Genomic DNA, 27,800 nt, shown 5'->3' with positions numbered 1-27,800 from the left:
AGCTCAGCCAGAGGCCCACAGTGGAAGAGCTGAGGGAACGGAAGATCCTCATCCGCTTCAGCGATTATGTGGAGGTGGCCGATGCTCAGGACTACGACCGCAGGGCCGACAAGCCCTGGACCCGCCTCACCGCTGCCGACAAAGTAAGCGGGACGGGAAGGGGGGCCGGGGCCTCACGGCCAGCCCAGTGCTGGGTCTCCAGCTTGCCGCCAGGAGACCGTGTGGAGCCCGGGCGCAGAGCCGGGGTGCCCAGGTCGGTAGTGGAGGTTGAGTGGCTGCCGGGCAGGCTGCGGCGCTGCTCCTGGCACCTTTCCCCCCAAGGGCTCCAGACAGCGTGGGGAGAGGGCGCCGGGCTGGTTCTCCCCTGCTCCGGAGAAGGCACAAGACAGACGCCTTTCATCCATACACGTATCTAAGGGGACCTCTGCTTGGGGATCCTTTGTGATTCTTATCCAGGCACCGTGAGGAACTGGAGGGTAAGGGCCTTTAAAAAAAAAAAAAGTGTAAGACAACGCTGTGCAGTGTGCAAGTGACAATAAGGGGACTCAGGTACACTGGGAAGCTTCTCCTAGAGTCCTGCCTTTGCCCCATCCCTTCCCGGGGCAGGTGGCTTCCTCACAGGCCATGCAGGAGGTCACCCAGAGCCTGGCCTCTGGCTGGAGCCTGAGCCCAGGGAAGCCGCTGCACTCGGGAGGGGGGGAGGGGGAGGGAACTGACGCGGCCAGAGGCACGTCCCAGAAACCGTCCCCCGACCCCCACCCGGGGCGGGCCAGCCCCCAGGTCCTGATGAGTGGAAACCTCACCTCTCCCCTCTATAGGAATCCATGGTGAGCAGCCCCAAGTACCGGCACCCCTCACCTCGGGCAGGAGACAGGCCCTTCCGTCCTGCTCCGGGCAGTTGTGTCACAGAGATGTGACCTCGCTCTGTTGTCCACACTCACTGCAGCGTGCTTGCTGACCAAGGCTGAGGGAACTGGCAAACGTCAAGGGAAGGTACCAGCTAGAATCCTGAGCAGCTGTGAGGGAGCCTATCCAGTTCCTCCGGGGCTGCTGGGAAGCAGTGCCCACACGTCCCACCACCCCCCCCCGGCCAGGCACTTCAACCAAGTGCCTTCCTCCCTTGGGAGGAGCCATTCTGATCCTATGTAAAGGCTTTTCCAGGAGGTGGTGGTGGGATGAATTGGGCGACTGGGATTGACATGTTTACACTGATGTGTATAAAACTGATGACTACTAAGAACCTGCTGTATAAAAATATTTTTAAAAACGAAAACATAAATACAGGTCAGGAGAGATGTGAGACAGGCACTCACTCTACACTAAAAATAGTAATTGTAAGACAGAGATAAATTTTTGAAGAGTAGAGCGATGTATTGTTTTGTTCGGGATATTTACCAATTGCTGGTATTGTCTTCTGGTCCCATATCAAGGGCTAAGTCTGGAGGACTCAGACCATAGCGTTCCTTCCATGGCACAGAAGAGATTCCCATTCGTCTCTCTTAGACCATGTGGTTTTACTGGCTTAAGGAAGAAGGGCTCCAGCCAAGAAGAGGGAACGTCAAGTCAGCTCCTTCCTGCCTGGGGGATGGTGGGAAGGAAAAAAAGAATAGGAAGATTATGGAAGTACATTGTCAGGGCTCTTAATCTCCTGTCTTCAGTCACATTTTTGAGGCAGAATTGTGAGAGTAAGAGTGAGATGATAAGGTTGAAATTTCCAGAAAGGAATAGATAAACTGGAGGAAGCAGCAGCACACCAGCAGCAAGTGTGGTACCATGTCCACTTTGTCCCAAGTATTAGCATTGCTCTGGTAGACGGAATTGGCTAGGCCAGTGGGCCTGAGGTGGTGGCCCTCGTTGCTAATGATTTGGTAAGGAGATAAAAGAACGCTTTGAGGACTGGCGGACCGGCAGCCTCAGAGGCTGGGGCTTTGAGCAGAAGCAGATTGCCTGGACTTCAGCCCTAGGTGATGACGTGAAACAATGATTGTACTGGAGCACAGCGCTCCGGGATGAGGCTGGATAGAGAATACAAAGTACTGAACACAGCGCCTGGCACACAGTGCATGTTAATGATCACAGTAACAAGAATACGGTCAACTATCATGTGACCATTAAAATGTTTACAAATAACTTTTTACCTTAGGAAGAAACGCTTGTGTTATTACATTTTTAATGGAAGGGCACAGAGTGTGTATCTTTAATATAAAATATGCACAAAGAGGACTGTAAAGGGAAACAGCCTAGCATTTAGAGTTATGAATCTTCCAAAATGCATCTACCTGCTTTACTGTTGCTGGACAGCGCTGCTGTGGTGAATAATGCTGCTATGAACATTCTTTTTCCATGTCTTTTCATTCACGAGTGCACATTTCTGCTGGGGTTGAACCTAGAAGTAGAATATTTGTGTCCTGCAGTGTGGAGAGGGTTAGTTGCTTTAGTAGTAATGCCACAGAGTGTCCCAGAGTGGTTGTATGAATTTACACACTCACCAGCAGCTTATGAGAGTTCTCATTGTTGCCCATTTCGGTGAACACGTGGTATCATCTTAGCCCTTTTGGGTGGGTGTGTAGTGGTTTCTCAGGATGGTTAGTTGCACTTCCCTGTTTTCTAATGAGCTCAAGCCCCTTTGCATATGTTGACTGGCCTTTTGTGGATGTCTGTTCAAGTCCCTTGCGCATTTTCTCATGCATTACTTTTATAATCATAAAAATTCTCACATACACAAAAACAAAAAGTATTAAATCGCTTTCTGCCTTGCCCTTAATCTTACTTATACAAGCAGTCTGACTGAGGGGTAGCATCTTAACTGGCTCTCCAAAAATGGACCAACTTGAAGTAGAAATTGTTTTATCTGTTCCTTTCTAGAGATGCCTGTCATTTTATAAATTGTTATTATTTATGCACTTACGTCTTCTGTTAGACTGTTAACTCTCCAACAGTGACAACTTTTCTGATTCCTCTTTGCATAATACACCTAGCACAGTACAACTGCACACAATCAAAGTTTTTTGGATGAACAGAAAAAAAAGACTTTTCCATCCTCAGACTCTCCGTGCCCTGATATCTTCCCATCAAAGCACGTATCAGCCTTAGAAAGAGCTATGGGAAAGGGCCCACGTAACTTTTCAGCCCTGAGGGAGAAGTGAGGTTTTCTCCAACCCTGGACATTCTTTTGCTCCAGCCCTCCTTCCCCCTTCTCGGTGGCCACAGACGGTGGCCACATCTGTGACGGTAAGGACGAGGTCATTCAGGTTTATCTCATGCATGTTTGAGGTTATTCAAAACACATTCCATACATTCCACGGTGAAATATATCACCTCAGAGTCAACAGACTTGTAAAGCAGCCAAGGCTTCATGAGTCAAAGGGAAGCGGCCGTCACCCCTTCATTTGGTTGGGGAATTTCACATACCTCCTCTAGAAGTATCCATCCTGAGGCATCGCTGTGCCTCTGATGAGCTTAGATTCACCAAAGAAAGATGAGAGGCTGGCCTTGTAGTGTGCACTCAGGCCCCAGGAGTGTGGGCCAGGCGGAAGGGCCCTCTCGCTGCCCAGGTGGAAGAGCTCTGGGCAGGATCCCAAATCAGATTGCTCGCAACTTAGACTTAGGGGGACGGGACTCTTCGGAGGAGATCTCAGGTGATTTTGTTTCTCCCAGTGGAAGAATCCGCTTTATGCACGTGTATGGCTTTGTCGAAGAAAGAAGACACAGGAATAGAAGGTGAGCTGCTTTCCATCCTCTGCACTCTCATGGGCTTCTCTTCCTTGCAGGCTGCCATTCGGAAGGAGCTCAACGAATTTAAAAGCACTGAAATGGAAGTTCACGAATTGAGTAGACATTTAACAAGGTTAGTATCAAGTGGGGTTTTTTTCCCCCTCAAATTATAACATTTACCCGCAAACTGAACTGTCCTAGCTGCTCCTGGAGGACAAGTGGTGTGGTGGGTGCAGTGAGGGGAGAAGATAAAAGAAAGATCTATGTGGGGATCCACAGGTTCCACTGTGGTTTCTGAAAGTAAGGGAAGGAGCATGAAAGGCCCAGGCTGAACACAGCCTTCTCAAAGCCTAGTTTTTAACTCATTCAAACTGAAGATCTGCTAAATGCCAGACCACCAACATGGTGGGTATTTATGAGAACGTAAGCTGAGGAGAAAAGATCAATTGCCAATTTACAGCCAGTCAGCCGAGACCAAACTAGGAGAAAGTACCAAATCCACATGGGACTTCGGAAGCAGGATCATGCCTATGATTCCATGTCATTCTCCCAGACAGTCGTGTGTGATGCTCCCTGGGGAAACTGAAGCAGAGAGAGGAGGGGCTTATACAAGGTCACAGGGCTAGTCAGCGACAGAGCCATTGACTGAGTTCTTCTGACCCTCTCCTTTGGTGAACATCTGGAGAAACAGTGCCTGACTCGGAGACGCAAGGCTGGGGGGGTCCCCACCTTGCTGCTGAGTCCTTGCATGGGCTGAGGGCCCCCGGGAGCTCCAGACTAAACCTCTCCAAAACCAAAGGTGAACTCAGTGGGTCTAAAGCTCTTGAGGGGTACTGTGGAGATTTATTTGCCTTTGGTTGGAGGTTTAAGCCTCCCTGTGGCTGTCAGAAACGAGGAATTCTAGGATGGAGGTCTCAGACTGTCAAATCCGACACCTTTCGCAGCCGCTGGGTCTTGATTGAATTATTTGTTTTCCTAGGTTTCACCGACCTTAACAGTCGAATTCCTCTTGAGTGCTATGCTGTCTTCAAAACATAAGTTTATAAGAACCATAAGTGCTGGTATTTATTCACTTCCCCATTATGATGTAAATCTTCTGAACTACCTTTTTTTAAAAGAAGAAGAAGAAAAGGAAGAGGAAACACAAGCAGGATTGCGATGGTTACGGCTCCGTGGTCAGAGGTGCTGGTGCCACCGCTGATAAGGGACTGTGCCCTGCCCCGGGCAGGGCCGAGAGCACCGGAGACTTTCCAGCACTAGGAGAAACCCCGGGCCTCTCCGGCCAGGCTGGCAGGTACCATGTTTGTTCAGGCTCCGGCGAGCCTTAGGCGACAGACACTTTGGAGGCAGAGTCCAAAGAAAGCCGAGGCAGTGGATCTGGCCTGGGCTGACTGTGCAAAGTGGGCGATCCGGCTGGCCTTCTAGACTTGGCCAAATACACTGGCTCCAGGTGTGCCACCTGGTTTGGGGGGCCCTGAGGAGGCGGCTGCTGAGGGAGCACTGTCCTCTCTCTTCAGCTGTCACCCAGGCCGTGAACTGAAGGGAGAGCCCTTTGCTGGGGGAGCCTGTGGTCGACAGTGTGTGCCCCAGGCCTGGAAGGCTGGCACGAGCGCCTGTCCTGTCCCCTCAGGCTGAGCCGGGCTGCCTTCCAGGAAGCTCTGGTTTAGAAGGGGAAAGTCGTCATTAGCAAAGCCCGGTGTCACGGGTGATCTTACGCATACCAACAGCCATGGGCGGCGTGGTGGTATCATGCGTGTGAGCATAAGACCCCTTTTGAGGGCATAAAGGCTGGGGTGACAAACTGCTTGGCCGATGTTCTTCATTTTCTCTGCGTGCCCCAGGGCTGGTGACCGGGTGGCTTGGCAGTTAATGGCCTTCGAGTCGAGGACCGATGCATGCAGGCCACAAACCATTCCCGAAAAGGCTGAATTTCCAGCTGCTGGTGGACTGGTCCTCCAGAACCACCTGAGGGCCTTCCAGGCTTGCTTTGCACTGAAGAGTCTGTGCAGAAGCCCCAGCATTGGGCAGACACCAGCCACACCTGCGGTGCTGGACCTTCCACGCCGGCTTCTCCAGGGGGGATCCTTTCTCTCCCTCTTGATGCTGGTGAGGGTGACTGGAGATGTATCTCTGCCCATCCTCCTCTCTCGGGACCACAGGAAAGCAGCGGTGACAGGGTAGGTGAGGGTAGGATGTGCAGTGGAGGAGGGGCCTCTCCAAACCCTGACTGCTCTCTGAAGGCGGCCACTTGAGCTGCTTCCGGTTTCCTTCCTGATGGAGCCTGTAGGGCCCTCAGCCGTGCAGCTCTGCCTGGCGTCCTGCCGTGGTCCTGTAGTTCCCACCAGCTCTCCCAGTGATGGCTTGCTCCCCGCCACACAGGCCCAGGCTTTAGAAAGATGCCAAGCTTGGGCTTCACAAAAAAAGAGTTAACTGGTCCCCACCCCTAAACGCGTGGGATCAATTTACTCTTGGGCTCCACAGCCACGGGTAAGGCCAGTTCCTTCCCCGCTGGCGCTCACGGCCCCTGTGGCCGGCGTCGCCATGCACTTGGCCGGGAGCTCGGGGCAGCATTCCAGGCAGTGCCCGCTGGCTGGTGCCAAGCTGGCGCACGCTTTCCTCGCAGCGCCTGGCGCCCAGCCCATGGGTGGCGTGACTGATTCAGGGAGGATGTGGCCAGGGCTGTAGCGTGGCTGTAAACAGCCTCTTCCCGCAAGGCTTACTGACCTTTGAAGGTGCAGGTGGCACACTGAGGGACGTGGGGCTCTTCTGTGTAACTCCTCCGCGGCGGGCGCGTCTTCCAGGCTGAGGTGCCCGCCGGGCCAGGAGCTGAGTCTGGGCTTCCTGTGGCCTGGAGCGACAGTCAGCCTGCCCCTGGCCCAGGAGCGAGTCCTAAGGGCCCTCACTCCGCTGCCTGGACGCCTCGCAGAGGCCAGTGGCTTCTCTGCTGGCCTTGGTTCTGGGCCTTTCAGATTCCCCGGGAACACGATGCCTAAATCGAGTTCCCCGCAGCTAGCCAGCGGTCCCCGGTTCCCGCCCAAAGTGCCCTATTGTTGCAGCCACTTTGTGTGTGGAAGAAACTGAACGCAGTTTCCACTTCTCCTCCTGCAGGGCAGCCTTTTCCCGAAGTAACTCCCTGCAAGTGGAAGGGTGCCCCTCCCGTGTCACCACCCGTGAGCTGGGCTCTTCCAAGCCCGCTGTAAGCAGCTCAGCAGCTTCCGTAGGTCATAGGATGAGCCCCCTGCTGTCTTTCCTTCCTTGAAATCTTGAGGTCTTTATAGAAATCTATCCAAATTTCCTTTTTGCCACATTGTTACAATTGAAAAATGTGTTTCTTTCTTTCCAAGATGACGACTTCATATTAAGGGGGAAAGAAAAGATGGGCTGGCTGGTTTACAATGCATCCCTTTTCTGGAAAAGCTGCAGTTTGAGCCTTTTTTCATTTGCATTAGCATCAGAAGGAAAACGTGAGATTTCTCAAAATGTTTCCCTCTCGAAATCAACATTGCCCCAAAGTCCCCACCCCATCCATGACAGAAGAGACGGCCATCAGCCTACTTACTGTTTCGAAATTGCTGATATTTTCCTCCTCAAAGGCCTTCAAAGCTCTGTAAAACTTTCGCCTTTATGTCAGATTAGAGAAACCAAACGACGTGATGGTTGATGTGATGAAAACCTCCGAGCTTATTTTTCTCCTGCTTATGAACGTGTATTTATATTTGCCGAATGAAAATCATGGTGTGTGCTTCGGTGAATGGAATTTCAGGCTCTCCCTGTGCACAGCCAGTGGGCGAAGGTCACCTTAAACAACTTTTTCTTCCCATTTGTCTGTTGATCCCCAAACCGGTTGCTTTTTTTCCAGTTGCTTCCCGGGTGTCTGTACATAGTTTGTCTTTGTATCAGAGCACTCTTCCTGTGTTCTGCTTTAACAGCCAACGGCTGTATGAGGAAGACAGTGTGAATAGAACACAAATTAAACTGGATCTCTATGGCCTAGGTTTTGTACATACAGAAACTGCATGGTATTTAAATTATTGTTTGTCTCTAATGATGTATGCAGTTTCTTTAAAACAAACCAAAAAAAAAAAAAGTCTTAAAAACAAATCATTTCCTTGACTCCTGTGTTGTTTTATCGACCACCAGCAGGAACCACTGAAAATTCTTGGTTTGGCTGGGGTAGGGGTCGGGGGAGGTCAGTGCATCGGCAAAATAGCAAGAGTTATGAGGACACAGAACCAGCTCTTGTTATCTGGTATTATCGGTGAAGGAAGGACCGTTGGACACAAATAACTTTCTAGATGAGTCCTAGCGCACAAAAGTTTTTTTCTTCCAAACATCGTTTAAAGAATATCTGAATGTATTTACCAACTTTCTGTCCCTTAGTAACCTGGGAACGATGAATATAAATTACTGCCCCGAGGGAAAGCCCCAGGCAGCTTTGCTCTTTGAGTACTGGCATCTGCCCCCTTTCTTGAGCAACCTGAGAATTTGCTTTACAGGACAAAGACCTTCTCCGCTCAACCTTTGGGTCCCCTCGTCTTTTTGAAGGTTTTAGGGGAAGCAGGCAGGGCTGCAGTGCTTGCTGGCTGCGTTTGAGGTGGTGGGATTGTGGATAACATGCCCTTGGTCTGGTAACCTAGGAAGGTGGCTCTGGGAAAGAGGACCTGGCACAGCACCGTTCCCCTGCGCCACTGCCAGGAAGCACCTGGGCGTCCTTTCAAAGTGCAGATGCTGACTTAGAGGTCTAGGTGGGCCTGGGATTCTGCATTTCCAACTAGCTCCCGGGCCATGCTGATGGCCCTGGTCCAGGAATCACACTTCTGAGCAGCAAGGGCGTGGGAGATCAATCCAATGCGAGCTGCCTTCCCTGTGCCTGGGAATCGCCAGCCTCAGCAGATCGGGGTGACCACTTTTTATAACAGGCGGGGTGCACTGCTCTTTTTCTTTGCTGAGCAGCGGCGGCAAAGCCCTATTGGGGGTCAGTGTGACTGCATCGCAGTCTGCGCAAGCTCTCACCTGTGCAGGAAGAGGGACGCCAAGCTGGCGGGGCCACAGCAGAAGAGCGGCAGCAAGCGGTTTACAGAAAGGATTGCAGGTTGCAGGCTAAGAGCTTCTCCATCATTCTGCCGTCTCCTCACTCCAGAATCCTCTGACCTTAACAAGTCAGAACTTGACTGCAGCCGCCTAGGGGAGTGAAAGGACTAGAATAAGAACAGCTCCAACAGGCTCTGGCCTGCAAGACGGAAGGAAACTGGCCATCATCCTAAGAGAAAGCTCTTTACAAAGTAAAGAAGGTCATGGCTACACATTCTCAATAGGTAGAGGACCTGGTGTGTCCACCCTTGAATCATCGTATGACGAAGTGGTGGCCCTGCCACGACATCTAACTGGACAATTTTGGCCAAGTCACTTAATTTCTCTGGGCATCAGTGTCCTCCTCTGGAAAGTGAGGACACTGAACTAGGTGTCCTGTAGTGTCCTTCAGGACATCAGCTTTCTAAGATTTGGGTTTATCTGAATTTTTAAAACACTAAACTTAGTCTTTAGGAAAGAGTAAGCTTTGGGTAAGTCCTGCTGGGGAAGGCTCTCGGAGAACAGCTTGGATGCCACGCCTGCCACCCCTCCCTGCCTTGGGCCGGCCTCCTGGAGGGCTGCTTGGCACTGGGACCTGCACTGTCTCACGTGTCTTCGTGGGGGCTTGTCCTAAAGCTGCTGTCAACCAGATTATGCCGTCCCGCCTCCCCCTTCCTCTGGGCAAAGCATCCTGGAAGGGCTTGTAGGCTTGAGCAGTGATGCTTAAGAAACAGCCCACTGTCCCCTACAGTGCCCCAAGTTCAAGGGCACCTCAGATGTGGGCACTTACCCTGATTATTAATGCAAAGGATGAGTTTGATGCTGGGAATGTTTCCTGGCTGGCTCCATGGGGCCTAAGTGCTGTCCTGGCCTCAGATGACTCCATGTCTACAGCTACCACTCACATCCACCCTGAGCTCCTGACCCAGGTGTCCAAATGTCACAAAGCAGCAGTGTGGGTCAAATCGACGCCCTGGAGTCAAATTCTGGCTCTTCCACCCCTTACTAGCTGTGCAACTTTGGACAAGTTACTTAATCTCACTGTGCCTCAGCTTCCTCATCTGTAAAATGGGAATAATGGCACCTATTTATAAGCCTGGCAGGATTAAGTATGTGTAAGGTGCTCAGCACAGTGTCTGACAGAGTTAGGCCTTACTACATGTTAGCTCTTGAGGACCTGGCCAAATGGCAGAGCCAGAAGACCCTGAGCTCACCTCCTCTCATGGGCAGAACAAAATTACAACTGTTTACAGAGCCACTGCTGATGAGAGAGACTGGAATCTAGCAGAAAAGATCTTCTACCACTAAAGATATAAAGAAAGAACCACAACAAGACGGTTAGGAGGGGCAGGTTTAGCCAAGACCCACACCCCAGAGTGGGCAGCCCACAGGAGGAAGGATACTTATAATGGCAGAGGTTCTCCCCGAGAAGTGAGGGGTCCAAGCCCTACATCAGGCCTCCCACCCTGGGAGTCCTGCAGCAGGAAGACAAGCCCCCAGAACGTTTGGCTTTGAAGGCCAGCACGCTGACTTCGAGGAGAGCCAGAGGGCTGTGGGAAATAGACTGCAACCGTAAAGGGTGCTCACAGAATCTCACACGCCAGCACCCAGGGAAGAAGCAGTAATTTGAAAGCAGCCTGAGTCAGACCCACCTGCTGATCTTGGAGAGCCTTCCAGAAAGGCAGGAGGCAACTGGAACTCACACTGGGGTCACAGACACTGTAGCAGCCATTTTGGGGAGCTTGTCTACCAGGAGCACATCGGGGCTGGCAAGCACCATTTTGGAATCCTGTCTAGTCTCTTAGCACCAGTTTCTTAGCTGCTCTGCCAGTCAGCCTGTCAGGAATAGTACTGGGACACCTCAGGCCATGCAACTAACAGGGTAGGGATACAGACCCACCCACCAGCAGGGCTGCTGCCTTAAGACCCCCTGAGCCCACAGCTGCCCAGGGACACAGCCCTGTCCAGAGGGCCCAAGACCTGACCCCATACACCAGTGTGCCAACACTAGCCCTGGGACCCACCCACCAGTGGGCCAGCACCAGCTCCGGGACCCCCAATCCCTGCAGCCGGACACCAGGATCCAGCTTTGCCCACCAGACTGCCAACACTAACCCCAGGACCAGCCCCACACACCAGTGGGCAAGCTCCAGCCCCAGGACACCCTGGAGCACGGTCCTGCCCACCAGCAGGTCGACACTAGATCTGGGAACCCTGGTCCCCCACCCCCAAAACGCAGCTTTGCCCACCAGTGGGACAGCCCTAGCCCCAGGACACTCAGATTCCACAGCCAACTGTCTCAGGACCCAGCCCTACCAACCAGCAGCCTGGCAACGAACTGGACCAGGGGCCAGCCATACCTACTAGACTGCCAGCAGCAGTCAGCTGACCACAACAGAAGAACCAGGCAGCCCCCATGGGGGCACCCCTACAGCATACAGCTCTGGTGACCAGAAGCGAGTGCACTGCCGGGAGGCATAGGACGTCTCCTGCAAAAGGCCACTCTTCAGGGTCGGAAAACAGAACCAACCTACCAGACACATAAAAATAAAAACAGCAGATGAGGCAAAACGAGGCAACAAAGGAATGTGTTACAAGTGAAGGAACAAGATAAAACCACAGAAGAAGTAAGTGAAATGGAGACGGACTGTCTACCCAATAAAGGTTAAAGATGATGATCACAAGGATGATCAAACAGCTCGGGAGAAGAACGGATGAATACAGAAGTTAGAGGTTTTGAGCAAAGAGTTAGAAAATACAGAGAAGAGCCAAACAGATGAATACAATAACTGAAACTAAAAATACAGTAGAAGGGATCAACAGCAGATTAAATGATACAGAGGAACAAATTAGTGACCCACAAGACAATAGTGGAAATCACCGAGGTGGAACAGAAAGAAACAATAAAAAGAGATGAGGACGGTTTAAGAGACCTCTGGGACAACAGCAAGCATACTAACATTTGCATTACAGGACTCCCAGAAGGAGGAGAGAGAGAGAGACAGAGAGAGAGACAGAGAGACAGAGAGAGGGAGGGGCAGAGAACATACCTGAAGACATAGTAGCTAAAAACTTGCTTAACTTGAGAAAGGAAACAGACATCCACCTTCAAGAAGCACAGGACCAAACCAAAGAGGATCATACCAAGACACATTGTGATTAAAATGGTAAAAATTAAAGATAAAGAGAATACTAAAAGAAGGAAAATGAAACAAGTTATGTACAAGGGAACTCCCATAAGGCTATCAGCTGACTTTTCAGCAGAAGCTCTGCATGCCAGAAGGGAGTGGCAGGACATATTTAAAATGATGAAAGGGAAAAACCTATAATGAAGAGCAGTCTACCCAGCAAGGCTTTCATTCAGATGTGATGTAGAGACCAAACGTTACACCGACAAGCAAAAGATAAGAAGAGTTCAGCACCACCAAACCAACTTTACGAGAAACGTTAAGGGACTTCTCTAAGCGAAAAAGAAAAAGCCACAACTAGAAACATGAAAATTATGAACGGTAAAAGCTGATTGGTAAAGGCAGCACAGTAAAGGTAGTGAATCAACCACATGTAAAGCTAGTAGGAAGGTTAAAAGGCAAAAGTAGTAAAATCATCTGTATATCTGTGATAAGTAGTTAGGGGGATACAAAAAGTTGTAAAATATGATGCCAAAAAATAGTAAGTGTGGGAGGAGGGGAGTAAAAATGCAGGGTTGTTAAAATGTATTTGAAATTAAGAGATCAGCAATGTAATTACATATATATATAGATTGCTATATAAAAACCACATGGTAACCAGAAACCAAAAATCTATAATAGATACACACGAGACAGGAATCCAAACATAACACTAAAGATAGTCATCAAATCACAAGGGAAGAGAAGAAGAAACAAAAAAGAACTACAAGAACAGCCCCAAAACAATTAAGAGAACGGCAATAAGTACATACCTATCAATAATTACTTTTAACTGTAAATGGATTAAATGCTCCAATCAAAAGACAGAGTGTTTGAATGGATACAAAAACAATACCTGTATATATGCTGCCTACAAGAGACTGACTTCAAATCTAAAGACACACAGACTGAAAGTGAAGGGATGGGAAGAGACATTCCATGCAAATGGAAATGAAAAGAAAGCCAGGTAAGCAATCCTTATATCAGACAAAGTACTGCACCAGTTTACATAGTGACATGCTAGGCCACAAAACAAGTTTCAGTAAATTTAAGAAAAATGAAATTCATGTCAAGCATCTTTTCTGACCACAATGCTATGAGATTAGAAATCAAGAAAACAACTGCAAATAAACACAAACACATGGAGTCTAAAACAATATTCTACTCAACTAACAGTGGATCACTGAAGAAAAAAAACCAAAAAATACCCAGAGACAAATCAAAATGTAACACAGCAATCCAAAAATCTATGGGATGCAGCAAAAGCAGTTATAAAAAGGATGTTTATAGTGATACAGGTCTACCTCAGGAAACAAAAATCTCAAACAACCTAGCCTTACACATAAAGGAACCAGAAAAAGAACAAACTAAACACAAAGTTAGTAGAATGAAAAACATCAAAGATCAGAGCAGAAATAAATGAAATAGAGACTAAAAAACAATAGATCAATGAACCTAAGAGCCGATTCTTTGAAAAGATAAAATTGATAAACCTTTAGCCAAACTCATCAAGAAAAAGAGGGCCCAAGTCAATAAAACCAGAAATGAAAAAGGAGAAGTTACAACCTATACAACAGAAATACAAATGATAAGAGATTACTATGAACAACTATACACCAATAAAGTGAACAATCTAGAAGCAATGGACAAATTCCTAGAAATGTACACTCTAAGAATGAACAAAAAATAAAAAATATGAACAGACCAATTACCAGAAATGAAATTAAGAAATAAAACACTCCCAATAAACAGAAGTCCAGGACCAGATGGCTTCACAAACACTTAGAGAAGAGTTAACACCTGTCCTTCTCAAACTATACCAAAAAATTGCAGAGGAAGGAATGCTTCTGAACTCATTCTGTTAGGCCAGCATCGCCCTGATGATTCCAAAGCCAGAAAAGATATCACAAGCAAAAAAGAAAATTACAGGCCAGTATCACTGATGAACACAGATGCAAAAAATCCTCAACAAAGTATTAGCAAACTGAATTCAGTATTGCATTAAAAGGATCATACATCATGATCAAGTGGGAGTTATCCCAGAGATGCAAGCATGGCTCAACATCTGAAAATCAATGATACACGTTAACAAATTGAATAAAAATCACATGATCATCTCAATAGATGCATAAAATTCAACATTCATTTATGATTAAAAACCCTCAAAGTGGGTATAGAGGGAACATATCTCAACTTAATAAAGGCCATATATGACAAACCCACAGGTAACATCATACTCAACAGTGAAAAGCTGAAAGCATTTCCTCTAAGATCAAGGATGCCCACTCTCACTACTTTTATTCAACATAGTATTGGAAGTCCTAGCCACAGCAATCAGACAAAAATAAATAAAAGGAATCCAGATTGGGAAGGAAGTAGTAAAACTGTCATGTTTACAGATGACATGATACTATTACTTAGAAAATCCTAAAGATGCCACCAAAAAATAACTACAGTTCATCAATGAACTTGGCAAAGCTGCAGGATACAAGATTAATATACAGAAATCTGCTGAATTTCTATACACTAACAACAAACTATCAAAGAGAAATTAAGAAAACAATCCCATTTATCACTGCATCAAAAAGAATAAAATACCTAGTAATAAACCAACCTAAGGAGGTAAAAAACCTGTACTTGGAGAACTATAAAGCACTGATGAAAGAAACTGAAGACAACCCAAACAGATAGAAAGATATATCACTTCATGGATTGGAAGAATGTTGTTAAAATAATCAAAATACCCAAGGCAATCTACAGATCAAATGCAAATCCTATCAAAATACCAAGGACATTTTTCACAGAACCAGAAAAAATCTAAAATTTGAATGGAAACATGAAAGACCCTGAATAGCCAAAGAAATCTTGAGAAAGAAGAACAGAGCTGGAGGTATCACACTCCCTGATTTCAAGATATACTACAGGGACAAAGTGAGAGAGTGGCATGGACATATATATACACTACCAAATGTAAAGTCGATAGCTAGTGGGAAGCAGCCACACAGCACAGGGAGATCAGCCCAGTGCTTTGTGACCACCTAGACGGGTGGGAGGGAGGGAGACGCAAGAGGGAAGAGATATGGGGATATATGTATATGTATAGCTGATTCATTTTGTTATAAAGCAGAAACTAACACACCACTGTAAAGCAATTATAGTCCAATAAAGATGTTAACAACAACAAAAAAGATAAGCTACAGTAAGCAAAACAGTATGGTACTGGCACAAAAAACAGACACAGAACAGAGAGTCCAGAAATAAACCCAAGCACTGATGGTCAATCTACAACAAAGGAGGTAAGAATGTACAGTGGGGGAAAGACAGTCTCTTCAGTAAGTGTTGCTGGGAAAATAGAACAGCTACATGTAAAAGAATGAAATGAGAACATTTTCTCACACTATATACAAAAATAAACTCAAAATGGGTTAAAAACCTAAATGTAAAACCAGAGACCATAAAACCCCTAGAAGAAAACACAGGCAGGACACTCTTTAACATAAACTGTAGCAGTATCTTTTGGATCTGTCTCCTAAGGCAAAGGAAACAAAAGCAAAAATAAACAAATGAGACCTAATTAAACTTAAAAGCCTTTGCACAACAAAGGAAACTACTGACCAAACAAAAGGCAACCTAAGGAAGGAATGGGAGAAAATATTTGCAAATGATATGACCAGTAAGGGGTTCATATCCAAAATATATAAACAGCTCATACAGCTCAATATCAATAAAACAACCTGATTAAAAGTAGGCAGAAGACCTGAATAGACATTTTTCTAAATAAGACATACAGATGGCCAACAGGCACATGAAAAGATGCTCAGTATCGCTAATCCTCAGAGTACTGCAAGTCAAAAACACAATGAGATATCACCTCAAACGTGTCAGAATAACTATCATCAAAAAGATCACAACAAAAGTTGGCAAGCATGTAGAGGAAAGGGAACCCTAGAACACTGTTGGTAGGAATGAAAATTGGTGTAGCCATTGTGGAAAACAGTATGGAGGTTCTTCAAAAAACTAACAACAGAATACCATATGATCCAGCAGTTCCACTCCTGGGTGTATATATGAAGAAAACGAAAACACTAATTTGAAAAGATACATGCACCCCAATCAATGTTTATAGCAGCATTATTAACAATAGCAAAGATATGGAAGCAACCTAAGTATCCATCAATAGATGAATGGATAAAGATGATATAGTATATATATATATATATATACAATGGACTACTACTCAGCCATAAAAAAGAATGAAATGTTGCCATTTGTAACAACATGGATGGATATGGAGGGTAATATGAAATAAGACAGAGAAAGTCAAATGCTGTTATGACTTATACGCAGAATCTAAACTTAAAGAAAAAGAAAACAAATGAATATAACAAAACAGAAAGAGACTCAGATATAGAGAACTAGTAGTTACCAGTGGGGAGAGGGAAGGGAGGAGGGGCAAGATATGGGGAGGGGATTAAGAGGTACCAAAAGTTAATTAATTAATCAAAAACATGATTCTCTTGACTACAAAAAGAAAACAGTGTCTTTAGATTTTAAACTTCAAGCTTTGCTATCTTATGTTTAGCAACTATGGTTTATGACTTCCTTACAAAATAATGTAAAATTTGCAACACTAAGCGAACCTAACCAAGAAACAATTCTCCGTAGTTCCCCCATTGGATTTTCATATCTGAGTTACCTACCAAGTTTTATCGTTTGTATTTTTCACAAAATGTTAATTTCATATGTGCTTACACTTATATTCTACTTTTTCAATTACCTTTCTTATGTGAAGTTTCTTACTCTTAGTCTTTAATTTTTTTCATCTTATATAATCCAATAAAAACTGATATTCCGTAAAAAAATTTTAAAATAAATGTTAGCTCTTCTGCTTGACACACACGTTTCACAAGCACCTCAAACTCTGTGTGTCCCAGACTACCGTTTTCCTGTGTTCAAGCCCCACCCCTCTGCCCCAGTCCCATTCTCCTCTTATTTCCTTTGTCAGTGAATGGCATTACCTAGAAGTCACCTCCTCCTTTCCGCTTCCAGCTGATCGTGAACACTTGCCTGTTAGTTCTAGAAGCTACTCCACTGCTCTAATTAAGGTCCTCATCTGCCTGCATGGTCACACTCATGGTTCTCCATACCTGCAGCTTTAGCCAGTCCAATCCTGCTGCCAGTCCTCTGGCCAAACACAAGCTTCCGCGCACCCCTCTCCTGCTTGACACCTGCAGCGGGCCCCACTATCCGACCAATAACATCCTGATCTCCAGTCCACCATCCTCGGAACCAGTGTGGCCGGTTCTCCTGCCTAGGGGTCCCGGAGCAGACCCCCATGGTGTGTGTGGCCCGGGAGCCCTGAGAGGGGGCTGGCCATGTGACCATGCTGCTGTCCCCCTCAGGGACAGCCAGTGCTAACTAGGGGCTTCGTGGGCTTAAGCTTCCCTGAAGAGAGTCCGAGAGGCTTCACTTTGATGACCTCAGAACGCTACTGAGGAGCCAGAACACTCATACATACCAAAAAAAAAAAAAAAAAGCCACGGTATGAACGACTAGGTGTCCCCTGTGGTACCTGACTGTGGCACCCCAGTTTCCAACTGCAGCTGTCTGGGCACTTGATTCCTGTTGCCACCACCAGCTGCAGCTCCCAAATATTAAACACTCACTGCGTCCCTGACACCACGCTGCACCATTTTCATGCACAATTTTATCTAATCCTTACAATGCCTCACAGCTTCCCAACCTAGTGTGTTCAGCTCTAAAGCATTGCTCTTAACCTCCCTGCTAGGCCAACGCATGCATTGCTTCGCCTCCATTTTGCTGAGTTCACACTTTCTCAGCTTCCGTCCAATCATCCCAGTTCCCTGTCTTAGGTGATACCATCACCTTCTGACACCGAGAACCACAGATCAAGAAAGATACCCACCTGCCTCCCAGCCTCCAGGTAGGGAGACGCTGTTTCCTTAACCTAGCTCTTCCTCCCCGCCCCTGTGCACTGCCTGCCTGTGTGCCCGCCAGCGGGGACCTCCCACCACCAGCCTGTCAGCCAGTACTTATGACTTCCTGCGAGGGAAATGATGTCAAACGAGGCTCTTGCACGGCGTGGGTCCACCTAGCACCGTGGCAGAGGCAGGAAGAGAGCAGCATGCCGCTGGGTCCACAGAGGAAGAACACATCTGCCAATCCGTCGTGGGTGGGCAGCCAGGCCCTTTCCTAAGTGCTGTTTTTGGTTTTAAAAAAAAGTTCTTCTTATGTGCCATTAATCAAAAAATGCCCTCATTTCATGATAGGAAGCCATGATCACCCACTCATGAGGTTTAACGCGAAGGGGTGTTACGTGAACTCATGAATCCGTTTGCAGAGGAAGGAAGAGTAAACCACAAAAGCAGAATTTAACTGACTCTTCTCCCAGGCTGTGACAACCAGCTAAGAGGCATGCTACTCTGAGCTGGACTTCCACACACCCATTTCTTTTCTCCTCCATAACAGATTGAGACTTTGCATCTTGTGATTGCAGAGATTCAGTGTTTCCTACATGGTGAGATCATTGCTGGTTTTTTATTTCTTTGAGCGCGAGCGCACGCGCACACACACACGACACAAAATGATGGAAGAGAGGACACAACATTCCATCTGTTCCTTAATTACCAGCCAGCCTGGAGCAGGATGGTTGTCACTGACACCTTGTCCAGGGCGGGTCTCATGGCGGGGGAGGTCCCACGTGAGGCTACATCCTTATGAGGCCTGTGGTTTCAGAGTCTCCACCCAGGAGGCGGCAAGCCCGTGTCTTCAGCTACACAAATAAAGATATTTTACACATGAGTTGGGCTTATTATCTCAAACTCCCCCCACCAAAGAATTAGGGTAAAGGCCTTGGCCCCCGCTCCCCAGGGGGCTGGCCTTGTTCACACTATGTGCTGCCTTGACATCTGGGTCGCAGGGACACTGTTCCAAGCCAGCATGAAAATGCTTCCTGTCGCCCCCCCACCAGGCTCAGCCCCTGCTCCAAACCCTCCCAGCCGGGGCAACACAAGAAAAGCCCCTGGTCGCAGTTTAACTGTCTTGGGTTTTCCTCAGTTCTCTCCCACTGACCTGGTTACGACGGCCCTGGAGCGGGCAGGGCACACCCGTGTGCGGTCCCTTCTTTCGTCCTAGAAAGTGTGCACAATACCCCGCTCACGTCTAAGCTGACAGAAGCTGCTTCTGAGGAAGGGACTGGGGCTGGGGTGGAGGAACAGTGGCCGCGCATCACACACCCTCCTGTCCTGGTTGCCTTTTATTCCCACGTGCACATAGCCCTTTCCCATTAAAAACTTTAGTTACAACCATTTTTTTAAAAAGGTGGGCAGGGGATTGAAAGTACATACCTGTGCTGGTTGCCTCTGTCGTCCCTGAGCAAGGAAACTGACCCATGTGGACCATGTCCACTCAGACGGACCTTGTTTCAATCATATCAAAAAATCTAGGAAGAGGCCGCAGTATGGAAATGCAGGCATTTTCAGACCATCTAGCGGCTGGTCAGAAAGATGGAGCCCCACATGGCCCAGCTGTGAGCGGTCCCCTCCCCAACTGCCAGCAGTCCTATTCCGGCCTCTGCTTTCCATTCTCCGTGTGCAGGGAGATAAGATGCCTCTTGATAGTTTCAGTTCATCATAAGGACATGGTTTTTGCCCTCCAGGGACCGGCTGGCACCGTGAGTGGAAACAGTGCAGGTGCCCGACGTAAGGAATTGGGGTGGGCAAGAGAGGAAGATGGAGAGAGATGGCTTCGGGTCTGGAAGACGGTTGAGAGCAAGTGACGGCAAAAAGGTGCTCTGGTTTGGATGAAGGAGGTGTGGACAGCTGTGCTGTGGTTGAAGACATCTCACTGCAGGCTCCAGGCAGCAGGAGAGAACGCACACTCACTGCTGGCCCCCCAGCCCATCCGGCTGCTCCAAAGTAAGGAGCTGGGGCACAGCCCTGCGGGTTTCAGCAGCAAAGCAATGCGGGAGCCGAGATGCTGCCGGCCACCTCGCAGGCCTCGGCTTAAAGCTCCGGAGCTGGCGGACGAAGGCCTGAGGCGGGCTTCCCAAGGGCCGGCTGGAGGCTACTTGTGCCGCCCCAGTTTCTCTGAACAAAACCAGCCTCTCATTCACGCGGACGCGGCACTTAGTCCAAGCCCTTTCGGTTCCAGCAGAGGCCGCAGCGCTCTGGGGCCCTCGGGGCACCAAGGTGGCCACCTCTGATGCAAGCACTGAAAGGTGCGTCAGGGCCTGTACCCGAGCTGCACCCTGCACGGCCCCTCGCTGCTCACATCAGCATCGGCCACTGCGGCCAGTTAGGTCTTTGCATCCTCCCCATCATCCTGAGACCCACCCCTCACCCAACACCGGCAGAGTGAGTTCTCCACCTCGCACTATGTTGGACTCTGTCACCCGTCACCCCCATTTTACGGGGGTGGGGACTGCGGTTAAAGGAACAGGATCAAACCACTAGGAAATGGCAAAGCTGAGCTGAGCACCCTGGGCTTCGGACCCTCAATCCAGTTCCCCTGCCTCTACATGGCTAGGGGATCCCCACAAAGGGTGCTCAGAAGGATGACAGTTTTAGACACAGATTTAAACCCGTGTCTGCCCTGCTAAACTGCACCTGCTCTGGTGGGGTCAGTTACCACCGGGTTTAGCATCCTTCGCATAATAGGAAACCTGTCAAATACTGGCTGAAACAACTGGATTGTTTGTTTGTTTGTTTTAATGTAAAGGAAGTCTGGAGTTAAGTAGGGAAGGGCTTGTGGTACCATCAATGTGCCACAGCTCTGCTTTTTTGCCCCACCATCCTTACCATGTGACTTCCATCCTTGAGGTTGCCTCATGTCCCAAGATGGCTGCTGGAGTTCCAGTCATTCTGTATGTGTTCCAGGCAGGAAGTAAGAGGAAAGGTTACCTGACCGTGGAGTAAATCCTCTGTGAATAAAAAAACCTTTTCTGTAAGCCCTACCTAATGACTTTGCTTCTATCTCATTGTCCATTCCTCTGCATCAAGACTGGGAAATAAAGTTTTGTTAACACACTCCTGCCTCAAATAAAATTGAGGTTTGGTTAGTAAGGAAGGGGAGGATAGATATGGGTGGTCGGCTGCCACAGAGCTACCCTCAGTAACGAGCTGACTTGTGATAAGGTGAGAGTGAAACCACCTCCAGTGACCCAGCGAGGAGAGCAAATAACTCATAGGACATCTGTGTCTCACTACTGAGATTACAAGGTACTCCATCAAATCCTGAATATAAACTTTTAGCAATATCCCCAACATCACCTAGAAATGAAGCCAGACTAATTTAAAAATGAGAAAATGGCACAGGCAGGTAGCATTCTCTGTAGCTTCTTTCTTTCTTTAGCAATCCGGGTTAAAGCCCTGACGAGGTACAATGTGAAATCTACAGTCCCTACCTCCTTGCTATTCCCACTCTGGTCCCCAAGGACCAACATCATCAGGGAGCATGTTAGAAATGCAGAACCCCAGGCCCCACCCCCGAGCTACTAAATCAGAATCCGAAGTTTAACAGGGTCCCTAGGGCATTGCCATGTATGTAAACTTTACAAATGAAAGACAAAGAACCTGCAACGGGCCTCTGATCTAGAACACTTCTCAGGAAGCATCCTAAGATGTTTAGTGAGACTGTAAGTCACAGTGTCACCTCTTTGAAGAGAGCACACATTTTACCTGTTATCGCTTGTGACTCAGTAACACCTAATGTTTACTGAGTGCTTACCATGTGCCAGGCACTGACACGAGGGTACTGTGTGTCCTGCTGCATTTAACACTCCTAACAATCCTGTAAGGTGGCCACCACCACTATCACGTTACACAGGAGGACGCTGTGCCAAGGTACCCAGCCAGCAAGCTCCTCAGGGGTGTTAAGGCTCAGAGGACAGATAAGGGCAGCGTTTCAGGATGAGGGAGAAGCCTGGTGTGGTGAAGCATGCTCTAGACAGGGATGGGAGCCAGGATGCCTGCATTCTAAAGGCTTCTCAGCTACCAGTGGTGACCTGGTATAACCCCCGTCACCACCCAGAACCTCGCTTTTCTCATCTGAGTATCGGGGAGGGGAGTGTCGACCAGGTGACTGGCACGCTTTCCTCCAGAGGATGCTCAAGTCCAGGTGTGCCTCCCTTCTGATCTTGAAGTCCGTCAGCCTTAGCAGCTGCCGACCCTGACTTTATCCAGATTCACCCAACTGCCACCAGGTCTGGCCAGAGCCCAACTCAGTCTACAGACCCAGATGTTAGACACCCCCAGGGGACGCATACATCTTTCCAAGCAATCAGAGGCAAATAAACACCGCTGCTGCCAGCCGCCCCCCTGGCCCCACCCCCAGCCTTCTCACTGGACTCGGGTGCAGGGGAAGGAGCCAGGCAAAACCCACTTCCCGTAAACTTCCAGAATTAGACTTGATCGGAAACGTTCCCAAGGAAACACCTGGCCATGCCAGACACACTGCTTGCCAAAGCTGCCAGTGGGGTATTCCCACTCTGCCCACCTCATCTGAAAGGGTTGGCCATACCACCCTCAGACTGGCTGGCAGAAACCAGAAATAAGCAGTGAAGGAAGACCACTCAGATGTAGTTCATGGTGGAAGGCGCCTGGTACCCCTCCCTCCTGGCACCTCTGCAGGGCATATCCAGTCAACAGATTTGTCAAATGGAGTGGGAGCTTTTGATAGTGTCTCCCCATTCACAGTGGCCCCTGTACAGTGTCCCTTGCTCACCAGCCCTGCACTGCCATGGACACAGGGAGGCTCCTGGTGGCCATGAGTCTGTCTCCATGGGGATGGATGATCGATCCACAGGCAGCACCAGACCCAAGATGGACCACAGGCCCTTCCCCATGGATTTAGGGAACGGGGCCAAGAGACTGTCTCCAGAGGCTGGACCTGTACCAGGTAATCTTAGGACCTCAGGGTAAGGCATCTTCCACCAGAGCAACCCGGACAGCAGAGAGAGAACTAGCAGACACACAGAGCAGGTCAAAGATAAAGGGGGCCTGGGCTTCCCTGGTGGCACAGTGGTTGAGAGTCCGCCTGCCAATGCAGGGGACACGGGTTCATGCCCTGGTCTGGGAAGATTCCACATGCTGCGGAGTGGCTGGGCCCGTGAGCCATGGCCGCTGAGCCTGCGCATCCGGAGCCTGTGCTCCACAACGGGAGAGGCCACAACAGTGAGAGGCCCGCGTAACGCAAAGGAAAAAAAAAAAAAAAGATAAAGGGGGCCAGAGTCTCTTTAGTCCTGTCCCAGATTCCAGCCCTACCCCCGGTGGGTTCTGAACCTCACCCCCTGTATCCCGTGATCAAGTCTCCTTGAGCAAGCCAGGTCCAGAACAATTCTGTTACTTGTCACCAGAGGAGTCAGGCATTCATGTATTCACCTAATACTCAGGGAGAGCCCAGGCAGGCTGAGATGTCCTTGACACCGAGGGAAAAGAAAAGAATAAGACATGATCTATACCCTCGAGGGGCTCACAGGCTAGTGTTCGATATAAACAGGTCATTCTAAACCAATGTATTAAATGTGGTAAAAAAGACACAGTACCATGGAAGGAAACAAGCCTAGGGCAGAAGCCAAGGGGCAGAGAGTCGGGAGGGCTTCCTGGAGGAGGGGATGCTTGAGCTGAATCATAGAAATAGGAGGATGCAGCCCTGCAGTGGGGAGACAGTGTTCCTGACCAAGATGATACCAGCGTGCCCAAAGACGGGTGGGGGACAGCACGGTTTCAGGGAGAAAACACATATGAGGAACTACACTAGGTAAAGCAGAAGTGTGCAAAAGGGACCAAGACACAGCCTGGACGCAAGAAGCCTGCTTTTTAGAGGGAAAGCACGTGGAGTTTAAAGTTCGAGACCACCAAACCAAAGACTCCTGAAACCATTATGCATGAAACATTACAGAAGCTCAGAAGGAGGAGAAGGCACGTGCGGCTTGGAAATTCACAAGGGGAAGTTTCAGATAGGCCTTGAAGCACAGGGCAGATTCAAACAGGCAGAGCCTGGCCACAGGCTTGCAAAACTCGCTATTCAAAATGTTCAACATTCCTCAGAGCTCTGTACTTCCTTTTTTTTTTTTTTTTTTGCAGTACGCGGGCCTCTCACTGTTGTGGCCTCTCCCGTTGCGGAGCACAGGCTCCGGACGCGCAGGCTCAGCAGCCATGGTTCACGGGCCCAGCCGCTCCGCGGCACGTGGGGTCCTCCCGGACCGGGGCACGAACCCGTGTCCCCTGCACCAGCAGGCGGACTCTTAACCTCTGCGCCACCAGGGAAGCCCTGTACTTCTTGAAGTGCTTTCACATTAAGCTCACCGGATGCTCACAGCAAGCTGAGGAGTAAGCAATTCTAGTACCTTCCTGAAGGTGATGAGGAAACTGAGCCGCAGACTGAGTGATCTTGGGTCACAGGCCTAACGAGTCATCGCAGAGGCTCAGACCCTCCCCAGCGCCCACCCCTCCCAAGGCTCTTTGTCACTCTTCCATGAATAAGAGAAGGGGACAAAGACCCATGCATTTCAGAGTAACTCTAACTTTCCCCCAGAGCTTCTGGGCAAGCCCAGGTCACCTCCACCCTTGTGTGGCAGGTCAGGAGTGAGAGGTCCTCTTAAAGACTGAGAAAACAAAATACATACTTGTTTAATATCTGTCTTCCCTGCATGATTACAAGCTCCAACAGGGCAAATACAACTTAGCAGTTAAACTCAGTACCTGGGCCATGAACGGGCGTGTGTTCAAATCTAGTTCATGATTGAATGAGAATGAAGAAGAGAACAAGTGAACAACACAGAATGGAAAGGGGAGAGAGAGGAGGTGGGGATGCAGGCCCGCCGGGGCGTGGACACAGCCTTCTGATAGAAGCGAATCATCCAGAGCTCTCCTCACTGCCACCCTCACAAGCCTTCATGGCATTAAGCCCAGAGGGCGGGGTGGGGGGGCAGGGAAGAGATGCCAACATTTCCAACAAGTACCCGGTTGCCACTTGGTAAAACTCTAGGAAAAGAAGGGTGACGGAAGACGAGGAAAAAGACCAAACAGGAGGGTCAGAGGTTAGCGTGAGCTCCAGCCGGCCCGAGCACCTCTGTATGAGTTCCCGGTAAACGACAAAGTAATCCCTACGCTTTAGGTGTGATTTTGAGGTCTGAACCCTGATCGCCTGCTGTGCTATTCTGCTGGGAGTTCTGCTCGGTCGGGACAAGCTTCTTGGAGGGTTTTTTCCTTGTCCTCTGATCATGTTCTCCAACCCCCCTCCGGGTGGTGGCCCTACAGCGAGACCAGCCCCGAGTGAGGAATTGTCACCTCACCTAGCAAGGAACTGCTCACTCACTTTTTAACCTCCATAAGGCAAGGCTGGCAGACCAAAAAGGAAAGGGAGTGACTGGTGAGGAAAGCAGTGAGGGGCCGGCACCCCACCCTGCCCTGCCGGCCTCCGGGAAAGCTCCTCCCCACTCTGTTCACATCGCCCCCTTCCTCCACCCACCCCTCCCCGGCCTCTTCAATCTGGCTTCCTGCCAGGAGCCACGAGCAGTTTCACTTGGCACAGATTCTAAAGGAGAAACATCTCTTTGTTCCATCCACCACAGGAAAAGGTCCCCAACTCCTGCTACAAAGACACCTTTTCACCTGTCAAGGCAAAGAAAAGCGGCCTCTAGGCCTTCCAAACCCAGAACACCCAGCTGAAGACAAAAGCTGCTTCTCCTCTGGGACCACTGGAGGATGCAGAAGGCAGAGCCAGAGGCCCCGCCAGCCATCCACACCCCTAACCCCTCCCAGAGGCTGCCTCGGGCTGAAGGACGCTGCCTCCCTCCTGCTCGAATCTCACAGCGCTGCTCTCAGAGGCTGTCACTTACGGCAGGAGATTGGTCTTCGGACCTAGTCCTGGGCACACATGCCCTGTTTTTACCCTCCCCATCCTCACAGACTTCACCCCACATGCTGCACTTTCAGGGAGGAAAACTAAACCCCCGGTCACAGTGGGGAGCTGATGACCCCATGACAGGGCCCAGGGTGATGCTTCAGCAATTCAAGGCTGGCTTGTCTCACACCCAGAACAAGAGGGTGGAGGCCTTTAGAGCTCCTTCCACACATCACGGGATTTGAGGGCTGCCCACAGTGTTCAGGCAAACTTTCCATTAACAACAACAACCAAAAAAAGCACTTCATTCTAATGAACCCTGACCTCATTTCCTGAAGTGGCCTCAGACACGCACACACAAGCCTGCGTAGGTACAATCTGTCAGTGTGATTTGTCATCAGGCAAAAGCCACACACCCCCACCCCAACCTTCCCTGCCCTCAGATCTAGAGCCTCTCTCATCTATGTTTAAGGCGACACTGTAAGAAGGAAGAACTAGAAACTCAACTTAGTAACGTTAAATCCCAGTTTTCCAAGGCAGGGGGAGAACCCCACATATTAGCCACCATAGTTTTGGCCACAACCGAAACCCTGGGTTTCTACAGAATCCAGACAAAATGTCTCGAATAAAGGGAACATGGGGCTATTTCCATCAGGAGCTGTGCTTCTCACAGCAGGCAGTGAGCAGAAACATCTTCAAAATACTGCACTCTCAGTAAAATAAAATTCTGATATTGAAATGGAATTGGATCCTCACCTACTCTGTGTCCCTACAGTGGGCCTTAAATTCCGCCCAGATGGAGCCCTTTCCGATAAGGAAAACGCATGACAATCAGATGGACAAAACAAAACAAGACCCAAGACCCACACCCTATAGCAAGCAAGGTTCTGCCAAACAGGGCTTGACAGAATATACTGTACTTGCAGAATATTTAATTTTCTACCCCGCAGCAGTAGGGCAACAGTCTTCCGTTTCGGCTCATCTGGACCCTCACCAGAATTTTAAGCGTTACTCCAGTCACTTCAGCCCCCTCCCCGCCAGGTGCACTCCCTCCCTCTCCCCCCACCTCCCCCCTGCTCTATGAGGCTTGCCCCTGCTTCTCCCAGTGCCGAGGTGGGAGCCAGCAGGATCGCTGACCTCGGGACCACCCTCCTGCTCAGAGACTGCTTCATTCTTTTCTTTCTGGAGTTGGGACTCACTAACATCACTTGACCTTATAATCTTTACCAAAAAGTTGTGCAAACTTTTATGGTTTGTAACAGTATGTGGCTTGTAAATTAGATAGAAGTCAAGCGCTTATGGCTTCTGTGAATTTAACATAAACCCCACGTTCACTCACTAGGTAGCGGACAAGTGCAGCAGGAACTCCTTCTCGCGCTTTTGCTCACATCCCCCACTGGATTCAAAGTTCTTCGGGGCACAGGCGATCACTGGATAAATGTAAAGTATTAACTGTAAGCACAGTTTGCTTTAAGAAGTTTTCTTATGAGTGTATTTTTGATTTAAAAAAATTAAATACTCTTGGATATGTTACTTTACACATGGGCCAGCTGGCTGCAGCAACTCCGTGTGCTCTGAACTCTCTCTACAGCTATTTTACACATTAGGCAGGGACTGAACTCTGAGTGACAGCTCCATAATTCCATGTCTCCTCTTTTTTGGGCAGGGGGATGGGGGCGTGGAGAATCCAACTCACCAATGGGGCTCCTGCAGGTCTGACAGCTGCATGAATCCCTTTCAAACAAAGGGCCCCGTCTCACTCGCCCAGCTCAAAGCCTGCAACTGTCCAACCAACAGTTACCATCAGGGGATGACACGGCCGGGGTCGGGGGGTGGGCATTAGCTATTAACCTGCCCTTTCACCCGTTCCTATTCGGGGTGGCAGAGTCCTCCCCAGATGCTCACTCAACGTTTAATGGCCCATCAAGAAAAAGCATGAGTCCAGCAAAATATCAACAAGTCCTCTCTTAGCAGGTAAATTTA

General features: G+C 48.9%; 2 protein-coding genes across 5 annotated transcripts in view; one reads left to right on the top strand and one right to left on the bottom strand.

The window, feature by feature from the left end:
* The window catches only part of PHACTR1 (phosphatase and actin regulator 1), a gene marked incomplete at its 3' end in the record, with an annotated part of 250,961 nt that extends 243,680 nt beyond the window's left edge, over positions 1-7,281 (top strand). For 2 of the 3 annotated variants that reach the window (XM_081246168.1, XM_081246166.1), the window contains 3 exons: positions 3-143; positions 3,771-3,847; positions 4,694-7,281. In XM_081246168.1, the coding sequence (XP_081102294.1) occupies positions 3-143; positions 3,771-3,847; positions 4,694-4,709 (234 nt within the window). Of the gene's footprint in view, positions 1-2; positions 417-3,770; positions 3,848-4,693 lie in introns of those variants that run through there. The other variant, XM_081246167.1, reaches the window with a different exon arrangement.
* LOC308623580 (uncharacterized protein) lies at positions 353-27,766 on the bottom strand. 2 transcript variants are annotated; one of them, XM_081246178.1, is made up of 9 exons: positions 27,514-27,766; positions 27,157-27,247; positions 19,044-20,892; positions 18,600-18,744; positions 8,728-8,895; positions 3,412-3,807; positions 2,280-2,386; positions 1,396-1,578; positions 353-484 (listed from the first exon to the last, which is right to left on the bottom strand). In XM_081246178.1, the coding sequence occupies exons 4-6, from the start codon at positions 18,653-18,655 to the stop codon at positions 3,672-3,674; spliced, it is 360 nt and encodes a 119-aa protein (XP_081102304.1). In that variant the 5' UTR covers positions 18,656-18,744; positions 19,044-20,892; positions 27,157-27,247; positions 27,514-27,766; the 3' UTR covers positions 353-484; positions 1,396-1,578; positions 2,280-2,386; positions 3,412-3,671. The 2 variants fall into 2 exon arrangements, with proteins under 2 accessions (XP_081102304.1, XP_081102303.1); XM_081246177.1 differs by lacking the exon at positions 18,600-18,744 and having other exon boundaries at positions 20,771-20,892.
* Between the last annotated feature and the right edge of the window lie 34 nt (positions 27,767-27,800).

This window comes from Mesoplodon bidens, assembly GCF_964165515.1.
Source record: "Mesoplodon bidens genome assembly, chromosome: 10".
NCBI classification, from domain to species: Eukaryota; Metazoa; Chordata; class Mammalia; order Artiodactyla; family Ziphiidae; genus Mesoplodon; species Mesoplodon bidens.
This window is presented reverse-complemented; position numbering and strand designations above follow the sequence as displayed.